This window comes from Neopelma chrysocephalum, unplaced genomic scaffold, assembly GCF_003984885.1.
Source record: "Neopelma chrysocephalum unplaced genomic scaffold, ASM398488v2 Primary Assembly neopelma1_75, whole genome shotgun sequence".
Taxonomy (NCBI): Eukaryota; Metazoa; Chordata; class Aves; order Passeriformes; family Pipridae; genus Neopelma; species Neopelma chrysocephalum.
Genome location: NW_020897736.1, coordinates 5,699,452 through 5,724,061, shown reverse-complemented (window position 1 = coordinate 5,724,061; position 24,610 = coordinate 5,699,452). Strand labels below are relative to the sequence as shown.

The 24,610-nt window shown below is 38.7% G+C and overlaps 1 protein-coding gene across 8 annotated transcripts in view; it reads right to left on the bottom strand.

Annotated features, from left to right (window-relative positions):
* ADAMTSL3 (ADAMTS like 3) overlaps positions 1-24,610 on the bottom strand; it is a 180,268-nt gene that overhangs the window by 58,781 nt on the left and 96,877 nt on the right. For 7 of the 8 annotated variants that reach the window (XM_027688806.1, XM_027688812.1, XM_027688810.1 and 4 more), the window contains exons 7-10: positions 14,917-15,043; positions 7,026-7,100; positions 1,568-1,725; positions 484-595 (exon numbers count right to left, since the gene is read on the bottom strand). In XM_027688806.1, coding sequence (XP_027544607.1) covers positions 484-595; positions 1,568-1,725; positions 7,026-7,100; positions 14,917-15,043 — 472 coding nt within the window. The remainder of the gene's footprint in view (positions 1-483; positions 596-1,567; positions 1,726-7,025; positions 7,101-14,916; positions 15,044-24,610) is intronic. The other variant, XM_027688813.1, reaches the window with a different exon arrangement.

Sequence of the window (24,610 nt, the reverse complement as noted above, 5' to 3'; positions counted from 1 at the left end):
AAAGGTATTGATAGTAGCTGTTCTTTAAATTCTATTTACTTATTCTGCTTTCTATGTAATTAATTTCTCAACAAAATGTTTTAAAACTCTCCCTCATGTCTACTACTGAGGCCATTTCTTGATTATTCTTATTTTAAAATATCTCATTTTGCTTCTTTGCTTACTTTCCTGAAATATCCTTTATGGATTGCGATTTTCCATTTTGAATGTCACATTCTTATTTCTTAGTCAACATTCTTACTAACAAAAGAACATTGTTTATGGAAGAACATGACTTCAAGTAACATAACATATAAAAACCCCTATGCTGATACTGGCTTAACCAACCTACTTACCTTCTACTCTGTAATTTATTTTGCTGATAAATTACCAGTGTGCAAAGAAACACAAACATTTAATCAATAAAAATGCAGAGTAAAGGTTGTAAATCAGATACTTTTGATCCTCAGTTGTTACCACTCCTGAAGAATTGCCATTACTTACCTCCTCCACATGTCACTGTGCAGGGGAAGAACTCTGTTTGTCTCCACTGATGACTGATGGGTTGATAGAAAAAGAACTGAACCACGCTCTCTTTTGATCCAGAGTACCTGGTCTGAAGAAATTTCCATTAAAACACATTTGTACACTGTACTCAACAGTTCATGTCATTTCAAAACATAGTTCATACATAACAGCAGTGCAGAGAGTAAGATGGTAACAGGCATAAAACCCCCAGAAAGTCTACAGTAACCATTAAGTTCTCAATAGCTAAGCATTTGAATCTTGCTTTTTTTTCCCCCCACATTATTCAAGGTACTAATGTGACTATTTGATTATCTATCCTGGAATGGCAGAGTTCCTAATGGTATTCTTCTGTTTTATGTCTTTGTTAGCAAAAATTTTAAAATTTGCTGCGGAGAGAAGTCTCTAAGTGATCCAAGCACAGTGATTCACAGCCAGGCAAGTCCAACTGCACATGGGATACTGAAGGTGCAAAAGGAAAACTACTGAAATTCTATTTCTGCAACGTAACCCATAAAGCCAAGTGGTGTGATAATATTGAAATATTTGTCATTCCCAATGGCATACTGCACGAGTGTCTTCCTTTGGTTGTCAAATATTGATATGTTTCTGCATATAAATGTGTGATGGAAGCCATTGGGACGTGGTCTGGGTAGAAAGAAATTTAAAAGGATTAGAAATGGTCAGTGGCTGGATCAGCAATGTCTAAGGGAGATTGTAGGGTGCTGCTGGAAGCAATGCTCAGGTTCAGTAGGTGGCAGTCTGCAATTGGATTAACTCAATCCCCTGCACAGGGTCACACTGATATTCTTTCAGTAATACTAAACCAAAAATCCTGGCCATTTTTACCATTAAAGATCCTGTGGTACTTCCCACCACAGGAAAGACATTAATCTTGTAACATTTTAAATTGTTTGGATTTACTTAGCATAAATGAACTCTGGACTGCAATTAGGATTCCTTAATTCCCAGCTAAAAGATTTTGTTGCACTGCAAGAACCTGATGGACACCCACCCACTCTGCTGCACATACTTTGTAGGTTTGCACATACACACATCCCACCTTGATAATGAAATCTGCTCCAAGAGGTCCCTGGATCTTTATGATTTCCCTGTCTGTGCTCTTCTGAAATTCAACAGTTGTATTTTCAATGACAAATGTTCCAGGAGCATTGAAACTGTGCTCTCCCTTTTCTCCTTGTAGTGTTTTTGATTCTACAACTAAAGAAGAAACATGCAATTGGTAAGCTTCAACAGGATGTTTTTGTTTTCAAGGAAGTCAGAAAGTAATGTTTATAACTTTGCCTTGCAAGTGACAGCTATCTATGTGCATTAAAAGCACCCAGAGTATCTGTGAGAATATTGGCTGCTTCGGGTTATAGTCTGATATATCAACTGCAAGACATGTCAGCAGAGGAATATCTGTCTGAACACACTATTCTTTCATACCAGAAGCACTTCTGAAACAGCTTTTCCTACACCAAGTGCTTTGGTGTAATCAACAGATTCAGCAGGAAAAGCTGAAAGAAACTCAAAACTGATAGAATCAATATACAGAAAAATAACCCCATACTTCCATGCAACTCAAAAGCCAAGCAATCTCAGCAATCAGTCTCCACAGAAGCCTGAGTGGTGCCAAACTCATCTGACACTCACCTCAATACCTGTATCACTGTACCAAGGTCATTAACTCCACTCTGAATATTTCCCATGTGAGGAAAAAGCAGGGCCAGGACGTGGGCAGCTGCCAGCCCAGAGGGAGGGATGGTCCTTTCCCAGAACAGGTGGTGATGCAAACCCTTTTTGAGTTGTTCTGCACTCCTTGGAAACAGATTAAACTAACAGCCCACAACCTCCAGAAGACAGATGAAGCATTTTAGGATTAAATCACTTCCAGCAAACTGACTGAACTGTGTGAGTGGACAAAGCTAAAGGAAGATATTCATAATGAAGGCAGAATTTTGGGCTCTGCATAATACAGCATAGAGGCACAGCAAGATACATGATTTCAAATACACTGGTCTGGTTACAATCTACCAGAGCACTGCATGGGAAAGGCATGAATCTCAGATGAGCTCAAGGCAAGCTAAAAGGAACCTTTTGATGAGCTATAAATACTTTCTTTCTCCCAGTACCTTGCCTTTTTTGGTACTTTAAACAGAGTTACCTAAGTCAGGCTAGATTAGGTTAAAAGCATCTGGTTTTACCTGCAATGAAAACATACTCTGAATGCTGCAGTCCATCATTACTGTTTTCTTCCTTCATATTTTTTAAATAAACATGCATTTTGGAGCACCCCCAACAAAGCAAGGAAGGAAATGATAGAATAAATTAAATTTCCTTACCAACATTATCCCAAGTTTCTAAGCATTAGGTTCCACTATACTCACAGGTATAACAAAGATCACATACATGGCTGGAAGGAAGTTTAAAGAAGGATATGTTTCTAGGAAATGACTTTATGTTGATCATGGGGTATGAATCTAGTTGTGAATCAAATGTACTTTGTCAAAGAGAAAAAATAAATCTCTGGAAACCAATGTGCCCCACTGTCCAACACATTTCCATTAGGAAAAAATAGATATAAACAACTCACAGAAAAAACCCAAGTATTTAGATGATGTCACTTTCATGGAAGTTTTCTTTTCTAGTTGCGTTAAAAAATAACCTGTAAAAATATCTGTAACTCAGCATTCTTGGATTAGACTTCTGCAAGTCTTGACCCCAAACTTACACTGCTTAACAGTGAGTAATAATGCATGGTGCCTGTTGTTCTCTCATTTTGCTGAATAAGAGTAAAATCAGCAAATCTCAAGTACTTCCAATTCCACATAAAGTCAGTAGGATACTCAGGAGTACAGGACCCCTTTAAAACTAGCATTTAAGATTACAAGGAAGACATCCAGCTGGTGCAAAAACACTTTAAAAATGCCAATTTGGTGTCCTGAGCTGCATTTCCTTACCATCTTTTTGCTAGTTTTCTTAATTAAAAAAATAATTATGTTTTCCTAAGCAGAAACCAAGAATATTGTTCAGCAACCAACAACACAATAACTCCCTGAGAGCTGACATATGTTTACATCAGAGCTATACTAGATGTGGATCCAAAGCATGTGTTTATTTGCAAGGTCTAGCTATAGAGTGATGGTCTCTAACTCTGGAGGTCACACCAGTGAAGCTTAGAACAGCTGCTCAGATTTTCCCAGAAGTGTGTCACACAGGGAGATGAGGAGCTATTCCACAGCACAACAGATAACCCCTGATGCAATACACTCCTGCTCAGTAGTATGTAGTGCTTGTCATCACAGGCTTCTAAAACAGAGCGAAACGAAGGATCTAGTATATTTAACACATCCATAACATAATGATTCTTATCAGGGAGCAATTCCTCCCCAAAAAATTACTTCATTGGTTTTGGAGCAGCAACTGAGAATAAAGGTTTCATCAACTGTTTTATAGACAAGGTTTAGAAAAGAATTCACCATACACTAATTTGTTTTACAGGGTCCTGTTATCCTAGAGAGCTGGGGAGTTTGACTTCAGCAGTAAGCTTCCCCATCCTAAATTAGGGAAATATTTTCTTGAGTGGTCTTTAAGACTCCAGATGCATAGAGTCATATGGACAGGAAATTCTCTGGAGTGCTCACCTGTTTCTGTGCCTAAGAGGACAATCACTGGTGCCAAAGACCTGTAACTCTGTGTGTGTGTGTTACTTCCCTTACCTCGACATAAGGAATGTTTCCCCTTGGAAAAATGCTTTGCCCAGCTGTGCATGGAAGCCCTACAATGAAAAGTCTCCCACACTCTTGGTGGCAGGAAGGAGTAGGGCAGCGTGGAGTGGGGAACCCACTGCAGATATCTCACTGTGTAGAGAGATGTATGGAAGAATTCCCAAGGATTACTGCTCAAAGTGCAGTAAGCAGCAAGACAAGTTGCTACTCAAAAGCTGTTTCTTTTCCATGTGATTAATTTGTAGACAGCACAACAGAGGGGCCCAAAACAAAACATTCATTCTTTTCAAAATGCAAGCAGCACTGTCTTCCTCTCAGCATCCATCAAAGACAGAGCAGTGCACAGATGCTCAGCTAAACACTGTCACCTAATGCAAATCACTGTGAACAGAGGAAAAAAATGACAAAAATCAGTTCCCTTTAGTGGTGTTTAACCTCCCTAAGTTCATGAACTCAGTTATCTAGCATTAGCCACTTGTAAAAATATTAGCTTCTGGTTTTCCTGTTTCTTCTGCTGGAGGATTAATTTCAGGGAACTTTCAGTCTTTCTTTTGATTTTAATGCTTTTAAAACAGCTGCTAGAAGAGCCATAATACAGTCCAAATCAAAAACAAAACCAACACAATGAAACATTTTATTCAGACCCATTTTTGTGCTAATTACTTGGTTATTTTCCACCAAATCTTTCACAAAACCCAAGCAGACAGAAGTACAGAAGGGACCTGTTCATAAAAAAAACAAAGTAAGATCTTTGCTTTCTGATGAATCTGTTGTCTGTTTTAAAGTGCCCATACAGACAAATAAAACATTTTCTAACCAAAGAAATGCAGTTGTTACTCAAACAGTAACTGCTGATTGCAAAACAATGCTCAGAGCATTTGTTCAAATCTGTTATATGCTACATCTCCAACCACATTTCCATTTTTGATTAGTCCAGCAGCTGTGTTTCCCTGGAACAAGAGCAGATCATAAACCCAGGATGAAGCACAACAGAACATAAGATAAAGGGAAAAGTGCCAGACACTCCATAATGCTCTTCGAGTGTTTGCTGGTGCTGCTGACTTCACTTGAAGAACAAATACATACTGGCAACAGGAGGCAGTATAAATTCTAACAATAAGTAGTCCCTGCTTCACCTGTTAAATTCAACTTCTTGCAAGTCAGGAAGAACATCTCTGACAAATGGAACCTGTAATTATAGGTGATATTTTTTTTTAAATTCTGCCCTTAGTTATACCAGCACACTCATACAGAATTCAATGAATTTGCAGACAAAGGATCATTCGATATCTTCTGTTAAGCAATAAACACCCACAAACACACGTAGAGTGGAAAGGTGGAGAAGCAAGTTGTCCCAAAGCACACCCCAAGAAGGGTTCTTCAAGACCTGGCTATGAAGCCAGAAGCGATTGCCACCTCTCTCCCCACATCAGCTCTCAGTTGTTTTTCACCTCTGTCATTTTAATTTTAAGTAAAAAAGTCTAAATCCTCCCAGATTTGCAAACAGATGTGCTGGGGGAAGTGGTTAAAGGAACATTTCACAGTTCTCTTCCAGCTGGAGAGCCAACTAACAAAGGTGATGCCAAGCCACAGGTTCTTTACGGAACCACCCTGGGTAGGAAGCCAGGAGCACTCTGTACTTAGTTACCGTGTTGCCGCTGCATTCCTCAGGAGCTTTCCAGAAATCCCCCAGGAGCCACTGAATCTAGGACTTTTTCCTCATACAAAACTGCAACAACAACTTCCTTCTGCAGAACTACTTAAGACCAAGAGTCCTGACCTGAACTAGTCAGGATCACTCCTTCCTACATCCCTCGCAACAGTATTAAAGGAATATTATTTATTTCAATATAAGTTCAGCTTTATACATTGTTGATGTCACCGGTATGTCTGGAAGTTATTTCACTCTGGAGCTGTTCTGCAGTGGGAGTTTTATTCAATTTTTTCTTTGAAAGAACGCAACAATATATTCTTGAAAGTAAACAAATAGATGAGCATTTTTCCAATAAAATGCATTTCTGACTTCTGTTTACAGATCTCAGAAGTTCTTTTTATTTTTGTGATTCAGACTAATTCTGCCACTTTTGCTAATAAAAAAGTTGTTCAAAATATTAAATTATTAGTTTATTTCATTGCTTGGTATGGCAGCTCCACTTATGATTGAAATAATTAATTCGCTATGCAAACTAGGCCTGTGGATAAAGAAATCACCACAAATACTGCCATCAGCCTTACAGAAAATATTAGGAAACGTAGGTCTAACAGAATAGAAAACTGTTTCTCATTGGTGGCATGTAACTACCAAAAGAATTACATGGAAACAGCACTCGTGTAGTTGTTCTGTACTTCATTTGTACCTGGATTATTCAGCCTTGAAAACCGCTCACTGACCAAGTGTGACCTCAGCTGGACTATTTGCACCATCTCAGATGCTTCAACAGAAATCTGGTGCCAAGTTATACAAGTGTTATTGATTCCACACACAACCCTTTGGAAGTAATTCTTTTGCATGTTGCTCAAGAGAATAATGTATTTGAGACATCTTACAAAGGAATTACTTGGTTTAGGTAAGTTTAGAAACCACCAGTATATATATTTTTTCTTTTTACTAAGTAGACTTTCCAGTGTTCTCTAGGACTATCTCAAGGCTGGATATTAAAGATGGGAAGTGGAATCAAGGTATCAAGGTCATGATCTTACCCATATTCCCACAGTTTGGATTAGTTCAGATACAAGGTTCTGTTTTTATCTCCTGCCTATGTATAAATACATAAAACAGCTCAGTCATACCAAGGTGTGCTGGTCCTTTCAGGGTAATTCTCACACTGCGACTCCCATGTGGAACAGCAATCACGGTTTCTTCCCCTAGGAAAATTAAACAACTGTATTAGAAGTTATCTTTCATCAGGGAATTTGTACATCACGTAACTACACTGAAAACTGTCAAATGTGTCCAAGAAAATATTTCACAGGTTTCACAATTTTTCTATTAAAAACAGTATGTTATTTTATTAAGTAAAGTATACTGAGTCTGTATGTTCTGCAACTGTTCAGACCTACGAATGGACCTGCAAATCTTTCTTGCTCTTGGAAAATGATTTGCTATTAACAATAAGAAATGAAATGTCAGTTGTGTATTAGGAACATATTTACACTCTGTTGTCCTAGTTTTGTTTCCTAATCACTGAATTGACATAAGGAATCTGCTAAGTAGTCCTTACCCCTTACAAAAATCTGCAGCTGTTCAGTCTCATTTTGCCCACACCTCATTTCCTGCTGCAGGTCACAACTTTAATAAGTGGCAGGACTTACAGGAAATAAATCATCTACTTAACACTAACCCTTAACCAATTACAGACCAGTTAAGAGCAAATATATAATAGCTATAAGGGATATGTTATAAAAGAGTGTCTGCATCTAACTTACCATATAAGATCATTTCTTCCAGTAAGAGCCTCAATTTAAAATTAACTATAAACCAAACCAGCCCTGAACAGGACATGTCAATACAAAACAGCTTTTGGCTGCCTGAAAGGCTTCTTCATACATAAAAGTGCAATACACTTACTTCAGTGCATTTTACAAAGGCAGAAAGTTATTAGTTTCCATTTCAAATGTAGGAAATCTGTGATTTGCCCAAGAAAACCGAGTTAACAGTCAAATCAATAGACTAGAGTCTCTCGTGCCAACAAAAGCAGCGCTCTCAGGAAAGGGTTTGCACAGGGATATCCACGAAAGGAAGAGGGAAGCATCCAAGGGGCAAAGTACCAATGTGCTGTCTCCCATTTCCATCGTCACCCAACTGTACATCTCCTGCAAGGCAGGACCTGCAAACATGTGCCCATTGCAGGTACAGCCCACACAAGATGCTCTGCTCAGTGATGGCACCAACACACATCCAATGGCTGGTGCAGAAGTTCATTTTTGCAAATTCAGAAACTAACGTGATTTGAAGGTCAGTGATACACTGGGGCCAGAATTACTCGTACAATACTTAGAGGAAGAACAGTTGAGTTTAGTGTTAACTAAAAAATAGTTGAAAAATGTTTCTTTCCACTTTAAACCAGACCCCTTTATAGTAGATGCTAAATTATCAGCTTCTGGTTTACATCTCCTTAGCATAAGTATGAAATCCTGCCAAATGTTCAGGATACTTCAAGCAAATGCTGCAATTATTCTTTCTGAAATAAACACCTTCTTATGTTACAGTTTTTATATCGTCAATTTCTAGGAAGGACATTTAAATATAACAATTTATTTTGGATGTAATAAAATATGAGCTTTATTAATTTCATACTTGAGTATTTCACCAGGGCAAAAAATACTACAGTAAGAACAATAATACAGCTAAGGAGTCCTGGAAAAAAATGTGAACCACTTAATATCTTTTTGCATCTTGTTTTTTCATCAGACGAATTGCTAGAGATAGGCAGAAGGTAGTGGGTATGTATATCTTTAAAGTTAGGAAATAACTACTGAATTCACATGTGCTCTACAGTATTTGAGAGAAAGCAGGTTTGAGGGGCCCATATGTCCTTACTTGGTCAGGATTGTATCCTGATCACAGCCCAAAACCTCAAATAAAAGTCTGATTATGACCAGTTCTGAACACATGCAACCGCTGTTCTGAAGTGGAACCAAGGGCAGTCCACGCTGCACAGACACAGCCCAGGTTCACAAATGTGCAGACGTGTGTAGGACTGATACTCCTGAGAGAACAACCAGGGTCGTCCTGCTGTGCTTCCTGCACCTCCTCACAGAGAGCTCTGCTCGCCTCGGCAGACCCTGCTGATCCCTTTTCAGGATGCTTCACATTCCTTTAGCAGTACTACAGACATTCCACCCTCACCAAAGCACTCTCTGATATGGTCCAAAAGTCTCATGGGGGTGCTAAATTTGGTGTTTCTCTGCAGCAGAGACAATATTACCAGAAAGCATTTTATTTGCATTAGAGGAGATGACTAAGTTCACTGCCACAGCAACACTCAACCTCTGCAGCCCCACAGACCTGTCAAGAAGTCTGACAGCAGATTTTTGTAACCTGACTGAGATAATTATGACTTAGGGCAGTCTTTTCATGAGAATAAGTAAATTACAGGAAAAACTAAAAGTGAGATTTTTGGAATTCTGAACAAAGATGAGGGTTTGGAAGAAAAAGGGACATAACCAACCCTAAGGGACTCCTCCTTCTAAGGACAGCTTTAAGTTCTGATGAAACAGTAGTTATGCTTGTCCAGGTCTGGCTCCAAAACTATATATTCCAGAAGTCCCCAATTCTCAGTTGAATATAATTCATATTCATAAAGAAACACAAGGCTCTGTAAACCCATTTAAAAATGGTTATGCTGTACATTTTCCATTAAATCAGTAGGATCCACACAGTTAAAAGCAGTGAACTCTTACAAAAACATAAAGGGAAATTGCTACCCTGAAATCTATACTTAGAATTTTCGATTATCTTTTCTTTCCCTTACACTATTTCTGTCTCTTTGGAAGTTAATTGCTGACCTTTGTCTAAAGCTGAAAACGAATAAGCCCAAAATCATCCGGAACATGCAAAAACACTGGACTAAAATCTGAGCTCACATTAAGGCTCACCTTAAAAACTCAGAAACAGGTGAGATATTGTGTCATTATTCTAACATTGCTTCCACAGAAGGGATTCCAATGGCATGTGAGTCATCTTTCTCCAGCACCTGCTTGAAATGGGCTTTCTGCTCTTACCCAGGGACTCTCAGCACACACACTACACACAGCACTTGCTGATTAAGCTCCTGGATTGCTTTTACTTTAGATGTCAAGGTTTGATCCTGGTTCTATGGTGTTAATGTGGATTTAGATTTTGGATCTCAATGAGAGTAAGATCAGACTCCCTGCTATGGTAAGACTGGGAGCTAATCCCTAGGATCAAAATAAAGGAGCCAAATTCCTAAACTCAATCCAATTCAGCAGGTTTTATTTATTTTTCCATGTGGGCCATGGTGGACCCATTTACTGTTTTACATATGGGCCAGTTGGGATTTTTCCCTCTCTCCTCATTCAGCAGGCCAGAGGGTTTATTTCAGGTCTATAAAAACTGTTTCTTTGCATGTATTTGCTCAGCACTTATTTGCTGGTTCCCCAGTTCTGATTGAAAAATACAAATGACAATAATCCAGGAACAACTACCAGCACATGGGAACTAAAAAGCTCAAAATATTTGGAGTTTTATTGCCATAGCTTCCCTCATCTACTCTAGCATGAGGCATAATTTCAGAAGTCACTGCTGCTGGGGTATGTGCTGACTTACCTACTGACAACAATCTGGGCAAAGGCAAACATATGCTCTTTAATAAATACCTGAACCAGGTAAGTATGTGCTACTGAAAGCAGCAGTTATAGATCTTAACATTAAAAGTCACATTGTAAAATGTGTATGGGCACATCCTTTCTGTCCTCTGAGCCCTTCCCTCTCCAGTCTCATACTCTCCCACTTCACTGTACCTCTATCCCTCTGTGCACTGGCCTTATGACTCAAAGCTGCCTCTTCAGCTGAGAGTGCCACTTCTCTGCATTGCTGAGCAAGTACTTCTAAGGTCTTGTAACCTGCTTTGGAGACAGTAAGGCCTCAACTCAGTCACATACTTACTACTTCTGGACACCTCTTCTATGCTTTGTATGCACTGGAGAAAACATACAAAGACACACAGTAAGCAGCCCATCAAAAGAAGGATCTCAAGAAAATGCAGTGCAAAATTAGTAATGAAATAGCCAGTGTTCTTACACAGGAATTTCTTCAAGTAAGACAAGAGAGACCAGGAAAGTAAAGGAGGAGGCTTCATATTAGCTATAACAGCCCCAAGTAAACCAATCAAACTAAAGGGATGCACAGACTGAAACAGCGTGTGCTGAAGACCCAGCATCCACACTGCACACATTGCAGGTGCTTCACTGGGGCTAACTCCAGCCTGATCCATGGACTGTGTAGTCAGTAGCTGTTGGAGAATATCAGGTGCTTTTCTGGGACACATCTTCTGGTTTAGTTCATCAACGCAATTTGAATTTATCCTCTCCAAGACCACTCCATGATGTGAACTGATGAGCACTGTGTTAGGACCTTGATGAAATTTGCTTTAAAAAACACACTCCTTATCCAAAATGAAATGCTAATGTGTTGGCATCTATCCTTCCACATACACAGTTTTCATGCCAAATCAGTCCCAATTCCCCCTCCTGGCTTTACACATAGTTGATTTTTTCCCTTTCTCTCCAAGTGTTTTTGACTCCATCTCCCACCGCAATTTCTTATCTAATCTCAGTCTTCTTCTCTTCCTATTTTCCTTGACTCAGTGTATCTGCACAGCCAGGCCTATATCCTCCACCCACCTTTTCATATCTGTCTTTCCTTCAGCATATGAACTAATGTCAAATCTTTCTGTTCAGCCAGTCTCATCTTGTCTTTCCCTCTCCTTATGTGATCTCCTCAGCCCTGGTCATAAGTCTGAAGCCCAGAAGAGTTTGCAGCTCTCTATAAAATCTCTTTTGAATGCCTGACTGTGAGGTAGGTATCTTAGAGTTCAACCCATGATACCTGTTCTACACTGCAGTAAAGTAGAAAAGCAAGAGCAACCTCATGGAAAATTTTTAACAGCTCATTTCTGTTAATAATATTAATTTATTCTAAAGAAGCTGCACACATATGATCTGTATGCAGTTGTGACTTGTAACAAGCTAGAGAACACTTACAAGGATAAGTTTTCAGAAATGTCAGCTGTTAACATTCAAGAAGCATCTACAGAAACTGCAAGAAAAGGTAGAGGTTTTTTTGTTTTTTAAAAGATTGTCATAAAATATGTGTTGATGTTCACAGACATTGCAAAAGACTTGTCCATGACCAGAAGACCTCTGCCTGCCAAATTTCAAATCCCTGATCTGTGATCAAGTCCAACAATGGGGGATGTTAAGACATATTAAAGAAAAGGTTTCAGGAATGTTTTGACAGTGGGAAAAAACATATTTTTTCTCTGCTGTGTCCTTGGAATACGCTGAGTTGTTTTGGCTGAATTTTCTCCAAAACATTTACCTGGCATGAAAAGCTTCTAACACAAGTGTTGAATTTTGGCAAATAATCCATCGTGTAAGGTGAAGTATCAGGCAATCTGGACAACTGGGGTTGCTAGCTCCACATATATTGATTTCAAAGAGGGGAGAAAACGTGAGGCAGCAAATTGTCACAAAACTGAGCCAGCTGATGACATTCAAGATGTAGCTGGGCCAAAGGCCTCTCTTTAGATAAAAGACCAAAGTGAAATTAGGTTTCTGGTTAAGTGTGCTTGGGGATGATGGAATACAAACATTTGACAAAAAGTGACCAATGGGTGGTTACACAAGTGCCACAGGAAATAAAGCACATGGCAAGAGGAAATTCAAACAGTTACAAAGCCATCGACAGTGAAAACTCTTGTAAGGAGCTTTTTACCAAAAAGTTAAGAAAGGTGAAACTTGTAAGTATCTTGCAGTTTGGGAATTAAGTAAATCAGAGTAGGACAAGTCTGTGCCTTCAACTTCACTCCCTGTAAATTTCTGAACCAGCCTCTTTTCTTCTTCATTGGTATCAGAACCAGAACACTTTCCTACTGTTTCTTGCCAATAACAGTACAGAAAGCAGGGATCAGGGCCCAATCCTACAATTTTTCCATGTGCAAAAAGGGCAGTGGAGTTAATGGGAGTTCCATGCCTATAGTACTAGAAACATCAGGCCCATGATATCTCACTTCCCAATGGGACGGTACATTTTACAACCTATTACACTTTTTGTTTGAATATCATTAGTCAAACCTTTAATCATTTTACCAGAATGTTAGAATCTGGCTTGCTGGCAGAAGTTTAACTTGCTTTGTCTTTCAAAGGCAATTAAGTGTTAGTGGAAAAAATAAAGAACTTTTGAAATGACTGTTCATTTCATATTTGCAAAAACAGTAAGCTCCCTTTCAGTGCTGTTTAGTTTTCTGATCAAAGACATTCATTTAATGTAAAAACATATAAAAAAGATAATAAAACAAAGTGAGTCCTTTATGAGAAATCATTTGCCATCGATGCCTAAATTTCTTTGTCTAAGTAAGGACTAAGATAACCAGGCACTTTTATTTTCCATTATGTCTCTTTTTTATAATAAAATCTTTGGCTCTTGCTTCCCTTCCAGTTCTTTAATTTGCTTCATTGAACAGTAAAATTCACATCCTGCTCACAAACTTAAGCTCCCTCTTAAATACACGTCTGTCACGTGTCGATATTTTACTTCCTAACACCAGTTCTGAAAGCTTTCAAATAACTATGCCTACCTTCACTAACACATTAGGACAAAGAAAGGATGGCTTTATTTTCACACACAGGACGATTATATGGAACTGCTTCCACAGCGTTGAACAACTTGACCCAAAAAAAGATTTTGGCACTGTCACAATACCAAGGAAAACATCAAATCTTCTGACTTTAGTAGCATGTGTACTGTTTGGCTTATGTCAGTGGTAATTATTTCACATCATCCACCTTCCTGCAGTGCAAGATAAAACCAAAACTTGGCATGATTGACATCTTTCCTCAGAATAATCTTCTTTGATCTTTAAATTTAAAGAAATCTCCAAGAACCACTGAATTATGACAGAGGAAACAACGAACCACGGGCATTCTTCAAGGCAATGGTAGACCTTCCGCTGAAATGATGCCAATTGTAGCCAGCTCTTACCTGAGCCAGAACACCACAAGTGAAACTTTGCATACTGACTTTAAAGTGCACCCTTGCATCTTGTGACTTTGCAGGAAGGTGATAAACCCCAAAGGACCCATCTGACCATGACAAATACATGTTGTGAGTTCCAAAACAGAAAAAATGATGTGAGGCAACTATTCCATCTGATAAACACATGGGACATAGGCTGTGAAATTCCAGGGACCATCATCTCTGGCAATGGGAAGCACAAGTGTCAGAGGTGAGCCTCTGTGTGACAAACTTTGCCTGTTTATCAAAACAGCCAGACTCTTAAGACTCCAATAAAAGGTCTAATTCTGATACCCCTCCTCTTGTATATTTTCGATACTACTGGGACCCACAGTTACTTGCAGTAAGATGTTAACTATTTTGAAAAAGAATGGTAAAATTTGAGCCAAACACACAAAAAAGAGACGGAAGTATTATTCCCTTTCACTTTGTGCTTTTTGTACCATATAAGTAGTTAACTTGCCCCTGAAGTTCAACTGTCTTCAGACACCAAAGAAAAAAAAAGAAAAGAAAAAGTAAAGTTAATTTGAAAAGCAGGCACTTTCACACACAGGCCACAATTTCCATAAAACCATCTATAAGATGTTTCCATGATATAAAAACATTGCTGCAGCATCACATATACTGCAACATGAGGATACCCTCTAAAATAAGGTGTGCATCTTGATGGTTATTCCTGATAGAAAGAATTGAGTAGCTCTAGAAAAAAAATGCATATCTCAAATTCTTTCCTAGCTATACCCTAATGTGTGGTGTCCCTCATGGAATTTCAATAGGCTAATCTAGTACAGACTTTAGAATAAGTAGCTTTGTAAAACTGCAAACAAGTACATAGTTAAAAGGTCACTCTGTAATATGCATGCTAATATACAAGCAGAAAACACAGACAAGGATAAATTATCATAGGATCAATTTGCAACCTACTTTTTTCTGGTGAGACATGTGCCTTAGCTTGTCCCCTCACAAGCCTGCATGTTGAACCATCTCCTGCACAGATTCCACAGTTGTCTTCCTTGGCATTGCTCCCAAGTTGTCGATCACAGCCTACTGCCTGCCAACATCAACACCACAGTCAGAAGGAGGGCAAAGCTGTAGTAGACATGCTCAGGTTTCTGGAACTTTATTTATTATGTTATCCTTTTGCTTTTATGAGTTGGCCTCATTCTATCAAAGCATATCTTGCTATTTAGGATTTTAAAAGCACACTGTCATTTCCATGATTTTAATGATGAACCACAACAACTGATATATTAAGTTATTCAAGCATAGGAAATACATGAATCCATTTCCCCCTACTTATGTGAATGAATACCATTGAGCATTATTCTTTCCAACACAAGGGATAACTATGTTATTTACAATTTGCTTTTCATCACCTGTTTAATTATGTCTGAGAAAAGATAAATGCAATGAAATAACCCAAGTTAAAAATTTAAAGGGCATTCAGCCTTCAGCTTCATAGACAAGGAGTTGTGGGCAGTGCTAATACTCTAGTGTCTTGGCCATTAAAAAATTACCTGGCACTCACGTAGATCTCCTATTTGCCAATGTGAATCACATAAACATTTGCCAACCAGGTTTTAAAGGACTTGGATGATTCAGTTCTCACTTTCTATTTTTTTGGTTTATGAATGTGAGACCCAATCTATAAAACTTTCCAATGATTATTATAAAAACACCCAAACTTAAACATTGCCAAAAATTTGAAAAGCAAAGTTTTTGAAGAACTGTCAACTGAAAACTCTCCAAATTATAATGAAAACATTTTTCCAGGTTTTTGCTTTTCTTCATATCAGTCACTACACAAGAAGGATGAGAATGAGAATGGGAAGACAAAAAAAAATAGACAAAACTGACTAAAAGCACCTTCCTGAGGAATGGAAGATAAATATTTGGCCTCACCTATTTTACTCTTCACCATTTCATAGAAGAAATTTTCAGGAAGTACCAAATGCTGAACAATGTGGTAAAAAGCTCATCTCCAGCTTCAAGTTTCCTCAAGTCAGCCTATATGCCTCACATCCACATATTCCTGAGAAGGGCAGCTAATTTGTCATGGATGTGTGTATTTAACCAAACTCCAAACTGACAAACGGACAGAAAGCACTCTGGAAACTCACAGTGAAAAGCAGTGCTAGAATTCTGAAACTGGCCAGCACACGCCTCTTCCTATATAAAAATGCTTGGAAGGGGCAGCCTGAGCTGCCAAGATCCACTGCATCTGTGCTGTGCCAAAACTGACACATGATCCCCTTGGAGACATGAGGATCCAGTCCACACATAAGAGGCAGGGTTGGGTCTTCCAGTCTGAGTTAACACACACACAGACACACACAAATCATGCACATCCACTGCCAAACACAGAGAAATGTAATCTCAAAGTTTCACGTGCCTATAGAAAAGGAAACAAAGCAGCGCCACCTCCCCCTTCTGCTCCTTTCCCTTATTTTCCCAATTCCCTACATCCTGCACTCCCTTTAGAGGAGGACATTAAGAAGGACAGTACATGGTACTTCAGCTGAGAGATATTGCCTTACTCAGGGCTTCAAATTTACCACAGAAATCTACATTAGCAGCTGGAAATTATTTTATTCCTGCAAATGAAGGGGATCTTCATCCTATGTAGCCCAGCAAAGAATTCATTTTAAAAAGAAATAAGCAGTCTAACAACAACAGTAAATCATTTTAACAGAAACTTAGTTCTAAAAATATACACAAAGATACTACTAGCACATGGAGGTAAATTGTTAAATTACTGCAAGTGTAATCTCTCCCCAGATCTCTCAAACACATTTCCATTCCATACTGTAATCTCATTTCCTAATTATTAAAAACCTGTTTATTCATTCATCAATTAATTTCAAAGCAAAAATTAAGCTGTATGTTGGGATACTTTGTGTGAAAAAGCGCTACTTTTGTTAGTTTAAGCTGTTGCATATTTTTAGGCTACAGATCCTGCGAGTCTTTGTTGGGAGGAGGGCATTGAGCAAGAACAGCACTTGCAACACCAGCCCATTAGAGTCCAACATGATAATAACAAACATCCATACTGAGCTCTTACACACAGTCCCTATGAAAACAAACTCTCATTGCATGTAACAAAAGTTACACAACTGTGCAAACACAAAGCACTATTGTGTCCAACATGGAATGAAAGAAAAAGGATAATCAGCACAGCAGCATACTTTAGAGGACTGTTTCATAAAGTATTATTGCTTATTTTTTAATAATACACAAATGCCACAGAAATAAAACAGGAGTGCTAACTGCAAGGGACTTGGATGTGGGAAAAGCTTTACAGCTCCCTTGCCAGCAAAGGTGGTGTGTTCAGCAAGATGCATTCCCCCTGTGAGGACTTCCTTCCCAGGTTATGTTTACATCAACTGTTAGGAATATGAGAAATGATATCCTGGAACACAATTTAGAAAACAACTCAAATTATTATCACAATTTTGACCTGAAGTGAGCACAGAATTTCAGATTTTGTTTAACTTGAAGCATCTAAAAATTCTGCAGATTTTCATGTGATAAGCATCAAATTTAGAGCTAATTCAAGAATGGTGTGAACATTGGGATGGCACTTATTTCAAACTGGAGTGTCCAGAGCTAGCCTTTTTTATGTGTTTGTAAATCCCTGATAGGGTATTTCTCAGATAAGCTGGACAACCGCAGATATCACCAAAACAGGAGGAAGCTGGAAGGTGTAACTTTGGAAACTGGGTCGCCAACACATACAGTATTGTGACACCAAATATTATAAATTTAAGATATTCATATTTTAGCCAATAACTATTGGAAAAACACAGTGTTTGATGAAACATTTTGAAGACAGTACATTTGTATTTGCAAACAAAGCTGCAACAAGGACAAAAAAAATGATAAATGGCAACAGCCTTCCTCTGCTCACGCAGCACCTCAGCCAACCAAACAGGCTGATGATTTTCACAATTAAGGCATTTGTTAGGGTTAATTTACCTCACATTGCTCACTGTTTACAGAGCAAAAGGATCAACTTGAAATATTACAGGCAGACTGGGAAAACATCTGCAGGCTTTTAGGCCATAGTCAGAAATTATATTTGGTGATCTTAACATAGGCTGAATAAATGAAACAAGTGATAATACAAACTGTGTAATGGAAGGATTGGGACCCTGTGAATTTAAGAAATCTGTAATTATAAATACCATAATTCCAAAAAATTATACAGGTATTGTGATGACTAGGTTGTAAGTGAGCTCCTCAGACAGCAGGGAGAATACTGGACAATATGTAACAAAATAAATAATAAGTAGAAATTTAAGATATAAAGAGCACTGAGGAAATGGGCACTTTGTGCATTTAAAAAGCTGTCCATGATGGGGTATCTATGAATTTGGATATGGCAAGATTATTTTCAGAAACAGGTGTCTGATCCATTTTATTTTTGGACACAGTCTGAACATGTTATTTGCCTATGTTCTTATAAAGGAAAAAAAAGAAATGACAAAGAAGAATACTGCTTTCTCACAAGCAGCTTGAACAGAAAGCATCTGGTTAAGCAGTGAACAAAATGCTTGTCTGCTTCAACAAACTTCTAAATGTTATCATGGCAGTGCTATTATGAAAGACAATACTGAAGGGTGTTAAATGCTTTCTAGCATGCTTAGAATAGTTCATGTAGGTTCAGAAAGGCAAAGGAAGAGCAAAAGGTCAGGGTATAAAATACAGTAATACAGATGAAAGACAAGAATGAAATTGCTGCTGATATGGTAGAAGTGCTTACAGAACATTACAAATAGTTTTGCAAATATGAATCCAAAAAATCACTCAGAAGCTCCCACAGCTGTTTCTTGAGGTCTTATTCACTAAGTAGGGTCCCAGCTGAGGAATTAGACTTTAAACAAAGAAATTAATGTAGCATGTTAATTTCAATTTGTGAAGGTCCGAGTATAATCTGTTAAATTCAAGAATCTTCCTTTCTTAAGATGTTTATAATTAACTATGATGAGAAAATGGACAGGGCTAAAGGAGACAGAACTTTAACTGCGATTCGAATATGGCAAAAAAGCACCATAGTGAAAAGCATGGAAAATCCCAGCCCTCCCTTCAGACTCCTCTTAATAAACATAAGTAAAAACAGGGACCAGAATTGCCAATGCAGAGCCCGATGGAGGATCAGGTTTTAAAACTTCAGCTTTTGCTTGTTAGACCATTGCTTTAGCCCTCCTGAACTGTGCTATTACCTCAACTGACCACTCACTTCCAGCTGCAGGCACTCCCAAAACAGGCACAGTACCATTTTTTCGTGGAATTCATTCCACAGAAGTGACTTGTGAAATATAAAAATGTTATATTTCAATTACTAAAAATGTTTCTGGGATGCTAATGACTCAAGATGATATACTTCAAATAAAGAAGCAGAAGATATACCTACCCCTTACGAAATAAAAATACTTGTCTGAAACACGAGTAAACCCAGAGATCTGTGCATAACTATCACCATCTAAGTGTTAAGTGTCATTATTACTGTCAAAAGCATGAAATTGTATACAGCAACATAGATAATTATATACAATATTTTTCCTTAGAAATGGGCTTCCCCTTTCTAGGGTCCTCCAGAGCCAAAGACCCAGGTACAGCCAGAAAAAACAAACATGCTGAGTTCTCCTAACAGAAGTGGCCACAAAAGAATAAATCACTGCTGTTTTTATTTGTGACAGATACATAAATTCTATGAAACATTAAAACTGAAGTTGCACTAGTGCCATTATTTCTCTACCTACCATGTCTTAGACTAAGTTCTTTAGCAGACACACCATTTCAATATTCAGCACTGTGTATGTTAAATATTAAATAATTTTCTACTTTGACTAATAAATTTGTTATTGATATAGACTCTCATTTATCAGTGATTTCATTAAAATGATAAGTTAAACTAAGTTTTGCAGTGTTCTATGTTTACTTGAGGGACTGGCAGCTCGTCAGGGAGCGATGCCCTTTATTAATATGATTTGGTTTAATAAAATGAAAACAGAAAATAAATTCAACAACATCTCGATATGACATCATTACCATATTTCTAGAGTTGCTGAGCAAACCCCCCCAGTGCTCAGGAAAACCCACTTGAAGGCTACTCTGGGTATATTTACATTTGTGTGTTTCCATTGGCCTGGCTATTTCCAAGGATGCACAATCACGTGCACTCATGGAATAACCTGCTAGTGGGATTTTAACACAAACATACAGATGGCATTTACTGAAATTCAACTGAAGCAGAAAACCCAGCAAATCATTTATGGGGAAGTGCCCAATGTGCTTAAAATGTCGAAGAAATACTGTATTTCTGCTGAGCAAGGAACTGCACTGCAGAATGCACAAATGGAGATGATAATTATACTTCTTCACAAGAATCTGATAGAGCTGTTATACAGGAGATCCTTTCCCTCAAGGGCTGAACAGTCTGTAATTATCCCAGTATATGTTGCCCAGTGGTTTTTATCTTAAAATTGGCAACAGATCTGTTAGAGCAATACCTCAGTAAAGGAATCCTGTGTTGGCTGGACCACTGGTCTGCTGAAGGGTGGCAAAGGTTTTGTGGCCTATGTGCAAGTGGGTTTCCACTGCCTTTAAAATTTGTCAAGATGTGCAAAATATAGAATGAAAGTAGACTGTTACACCAAACAGATCCAATGAAGTGCTCTGACTGCTTTGCCTCCAGGATGGCAGTATTTGGGCTTTAATAACAAAATTATATATTTCAGCCTTACAAGAGATGAGAACTAAGATTAAAATGGAACAAAAACATCTACATATTTTTAAAGGTTATCAGCGTTGCACAAAACACAAGATAACCTCAGAATTACTTCTGGCAGAAATATCTTCTCCAAGTCTTGTGACTTGACTAGGAAAGGATACATGTTTTATTTCAACATTTACTAGGAAAAGAAGAAAATAGTAAAAAACCCTTCCATGCTCAAAAAGATAAATCTCTATTGCAGTTTATTAGAATCACTCAATAGGGAAAATTAAAATCCTCAGGGTCTTGCTCAGAGAAAAGGGATTTCTATTTCCGAAAACACAGATACACTGCAAAATCCAAAACTCAGAGAAATTAAGGCTATGTTTTACTGCACAGTTGCATTTGCTATCACAGTACAGATATCACTGCAACAACATCAGCTATTTGCTGCATTTTTGCCTGCTCTGTCTTAGCACAGAATCCCAGCACAGGCACATGTCAGGAACGTCTGTACCTGCACAACAAATAATTAATTTTAAATATGGCTTTGGGAATTAACAGTAATAAAACCATGAGTAAAAACCCTGTCATGTGAAAATCCTGCAATTAGTATTTTCCATTTATCTTTGCCCTGCTGTAAAACCTTGTTGCCATTCAAAGTTCATCTATTCATTATTTTGCAATCTCTGCTCACATCCTTTGCTTTGTGATAACTTCAGCTTGCACTTTCTTTCTACACAAAATAAATGTGTCCCCAGAGAGAATATAAAGAAAAAACTCCCACTGTCTCTTTCCCATGCTCATCATCCACAAGTAATTGATTCTGACAAGCAGAGGGAGAGATCCCAGAGCATCCCTCCCATTAGGCAAGTAACTTCTTTCTTTCCTTTTTTTTTTGTTTACTTTTAAAAGTTGTGTGAATCTTAGCTTTCAAGCACTGCTTTCAAACTCTGGTTTACCCTCACTGAAGATTTATCTTGGTCTGAGTCATGATTTTGTCCTCACATGGTCCTGTCTCATAACTCTTCAGTTATGTCTGAGCTAACAAAGGCCTGATTGTGGTAAAGAGTTCTCACATCTCTGGAATCGAACCAGCACAGGACAGAATTGGCCCAGACAAGCTGACACAGGCTTCAGCATGTGTTAATAAACAGAATAAAGCCCCTTCAGGGACGTTGTGTATGTGCTCAGGACCAACAGCGAGCGTCCCAACCCATCACTTCACAGCAATTGAAGCCACAATCTCAGTTGCCAAGATGAATGAGCAGTAGCGGTGGTGGGAGTAAGAAAACTTCCTCTGTGTGAGCATTTTCATTGCTCACAGATAAGAAATCAGGAAGTCAAGACAAAGTGTGTCAAAATGCAAACCTCAGAACAGAGGCGTAAAGTAAGTCAGAATGATGGGCATGAGGAAACACTCCATGATGTTCAAATTCCTGAGCCATCCACAGAGAGGAAAAGAATGTAAAGCAATAAAAGGAAAACTAAACCAGAAAATAAAAAATATAGTGCATAAAATTCACTGCATACTAAAGGGCTCCTAAAAAGACTTTCCACATATTTCTGCTAACATTTTATATCTGAAGGCAAAAGGCTAAAGAGTGTTCCACAACTCTGTAAATCCACTTCCATCAAATAAAACAGCGTTTCCAAAACCTTTAACTCTTACTACAGGATCTGTCACATGCTAGAGGAGCTAAGAGATTATGGGACCACCCGGTAGGAGCAAGTACCCTTTCCCACACGGTCTCCATTTTAAAAAACACACACACGCAGTCAGAGGATAGGACACAAACTCCCACTGGACTTCTTGTTTGTGAGAATGCTTTTGAAAAAGCAATCAATATATGAAATCAGATTACTTTGCTCCTTTTCTGGCTGGGCCCAGACAAGTCTGCCTTGCTTGGTGAAGTTAGCACTGGGGGATTTGAAGGTTGATCTAGTTCAAGATGACACCCAAATCATGAGTTTTTCTGCTATCACTGCTCACATGATTTAGGACCTTGCTAGTCTGGGAAGCAAAGTCACATTTGTACAAAGCTCACTTAAACAAAACAAAACTTGGCAGAGAGAATCACTTATGAAAAGAGAAATATAGATAAGAAACGGGAGATCAGAAAAAAGTCACTACTCATCTGACAAGAAAGGATAAACTCACACAGTAAGAAATCTCTGTAGGGAATACTTCTTCACAAGAAACAGTAGGAGAGAGAATAAGACAAGACCTGAAAAGAAACATCAGCTTCTAGCAGCACTGGGCAGCTGCAAAATACAAACAAGTGATTCCATGGACCATTTCAGTGTCTGAGAGTATCCCTCAATTACCAGCAGTAAAACCACACCTCTGAGCTGTCATTGCAAGGGAACCACTACACCAAGGTGGACAGTGACATTAAAAGGGGGGCAGGTGCAGCCCTTGAAGGGCAGCTCCATGATCTGCTGGCTTGGACAGTGCCAAGAGATTCCGTCGGGCAAGGAAATCAACCCACTGAGGCTACGGGGGGTGACACTGCCAGGTCACATAGGATGTGGTAACCCATGCTTAGCTCAGCCCCATCCTCCAGTGGGACTTCTGGAGAGCCACCAACATCTCCCAGCTGAACTGCAGCTGGAGCTCCCCGCTGTCCCCAGTTTTATGACCTGTGTCACATGTGTGCGGTCACATGAAGATTTTCATACGCAGTTCTGAGAGCCAGAAAGTTTTGTTGGATCTACATGAGTAACTCCCACAGTCTTTCTGGACAGGGTCCAGCCTCCCAGCTCTGGTGTAGTAACATGTAGACCGAGTATAGGTGTCTATGTAGGGATTCCTCCACGCTCCAAAATGTACTTTACACTGTGCATTTGCTAATTAGTGGTACCCAAGAAAGAATGCCAGGTTTGGTATAAAGGCTGGCTTGCCACAGAGCTACCTCAAAATCAATTTTTCCTATGAATCACTTACTCAAGGTTTAAAGGCTAAAAAGGACAAAAAGGTAACACAGACATTTTTTTTCTACTCTTTAAATATTAAATGAAGACTGTGAATGTTCATTTTGGAAAAAAAAAGTGCTTTTTTAACAAAAATTAACTACTCAGACTAACATGTGTTAGAAACACAACTTCATGTCTCCAGTAACCTTGGATGGAAAGGAAACGTTCCTTTCTAAGTCCCTGCACACCAAATCTTCTCTGCATCTTGGGCAGTCCTTTAACACATTTACAGGCAAGAAAATGTATCTCCAAGAACTGAAAGAGAAAGTATATAAAACACCTTAAACAACCACTTTGAGAAAGCAACTCACAGAAAAAAAGGAGTCATGATTCAGAAGAAACCAGTAATCTGCTGTAATTTTAAGTTTAAAGCACGAGCAAAGCTTATAAAAGTGTAACAGTCTTCCAAGAGCTTACAGAAACTGTTTTCAATGAAAACCCTGACAGATATTTACATCAAGTGTAAGAGTTCTTTGGTGGTGAGTGATACCTACTCGCCATATGATGACATGTGACAGAAGAGAACTAGCATGGCAGAAGTTGATGGTACTCCACTTGACATGTGGGATGTGTTTTGATGTCAGCTAGATTTATGCCATATGCTACAAAGCACAGATCAGTGTCTGCCTTTTTTGGAACACGAGCAACTTGCTGACACTAAATGGAAAGTTCACTGCAGGATTTACATCATCTTTGACCTAATTGTGACAGCCTAGGACAGAACTACTCAGGCTGCTCCTTAGGACTCCAGATTTTTTGGGTGATGCGTGTATTTGTTGTCCAAACACATTACTCCATATTAGGAAAATTATCACTGTAACCATTTCAGGTACTGGCACAAGTAATACCCCATTCTGCATTCTGGTAGAAAAAAGCAGGTCTACATGAATTAAAACCAAAACCCAAGGAGAGGCAGGGCCCCAAAGC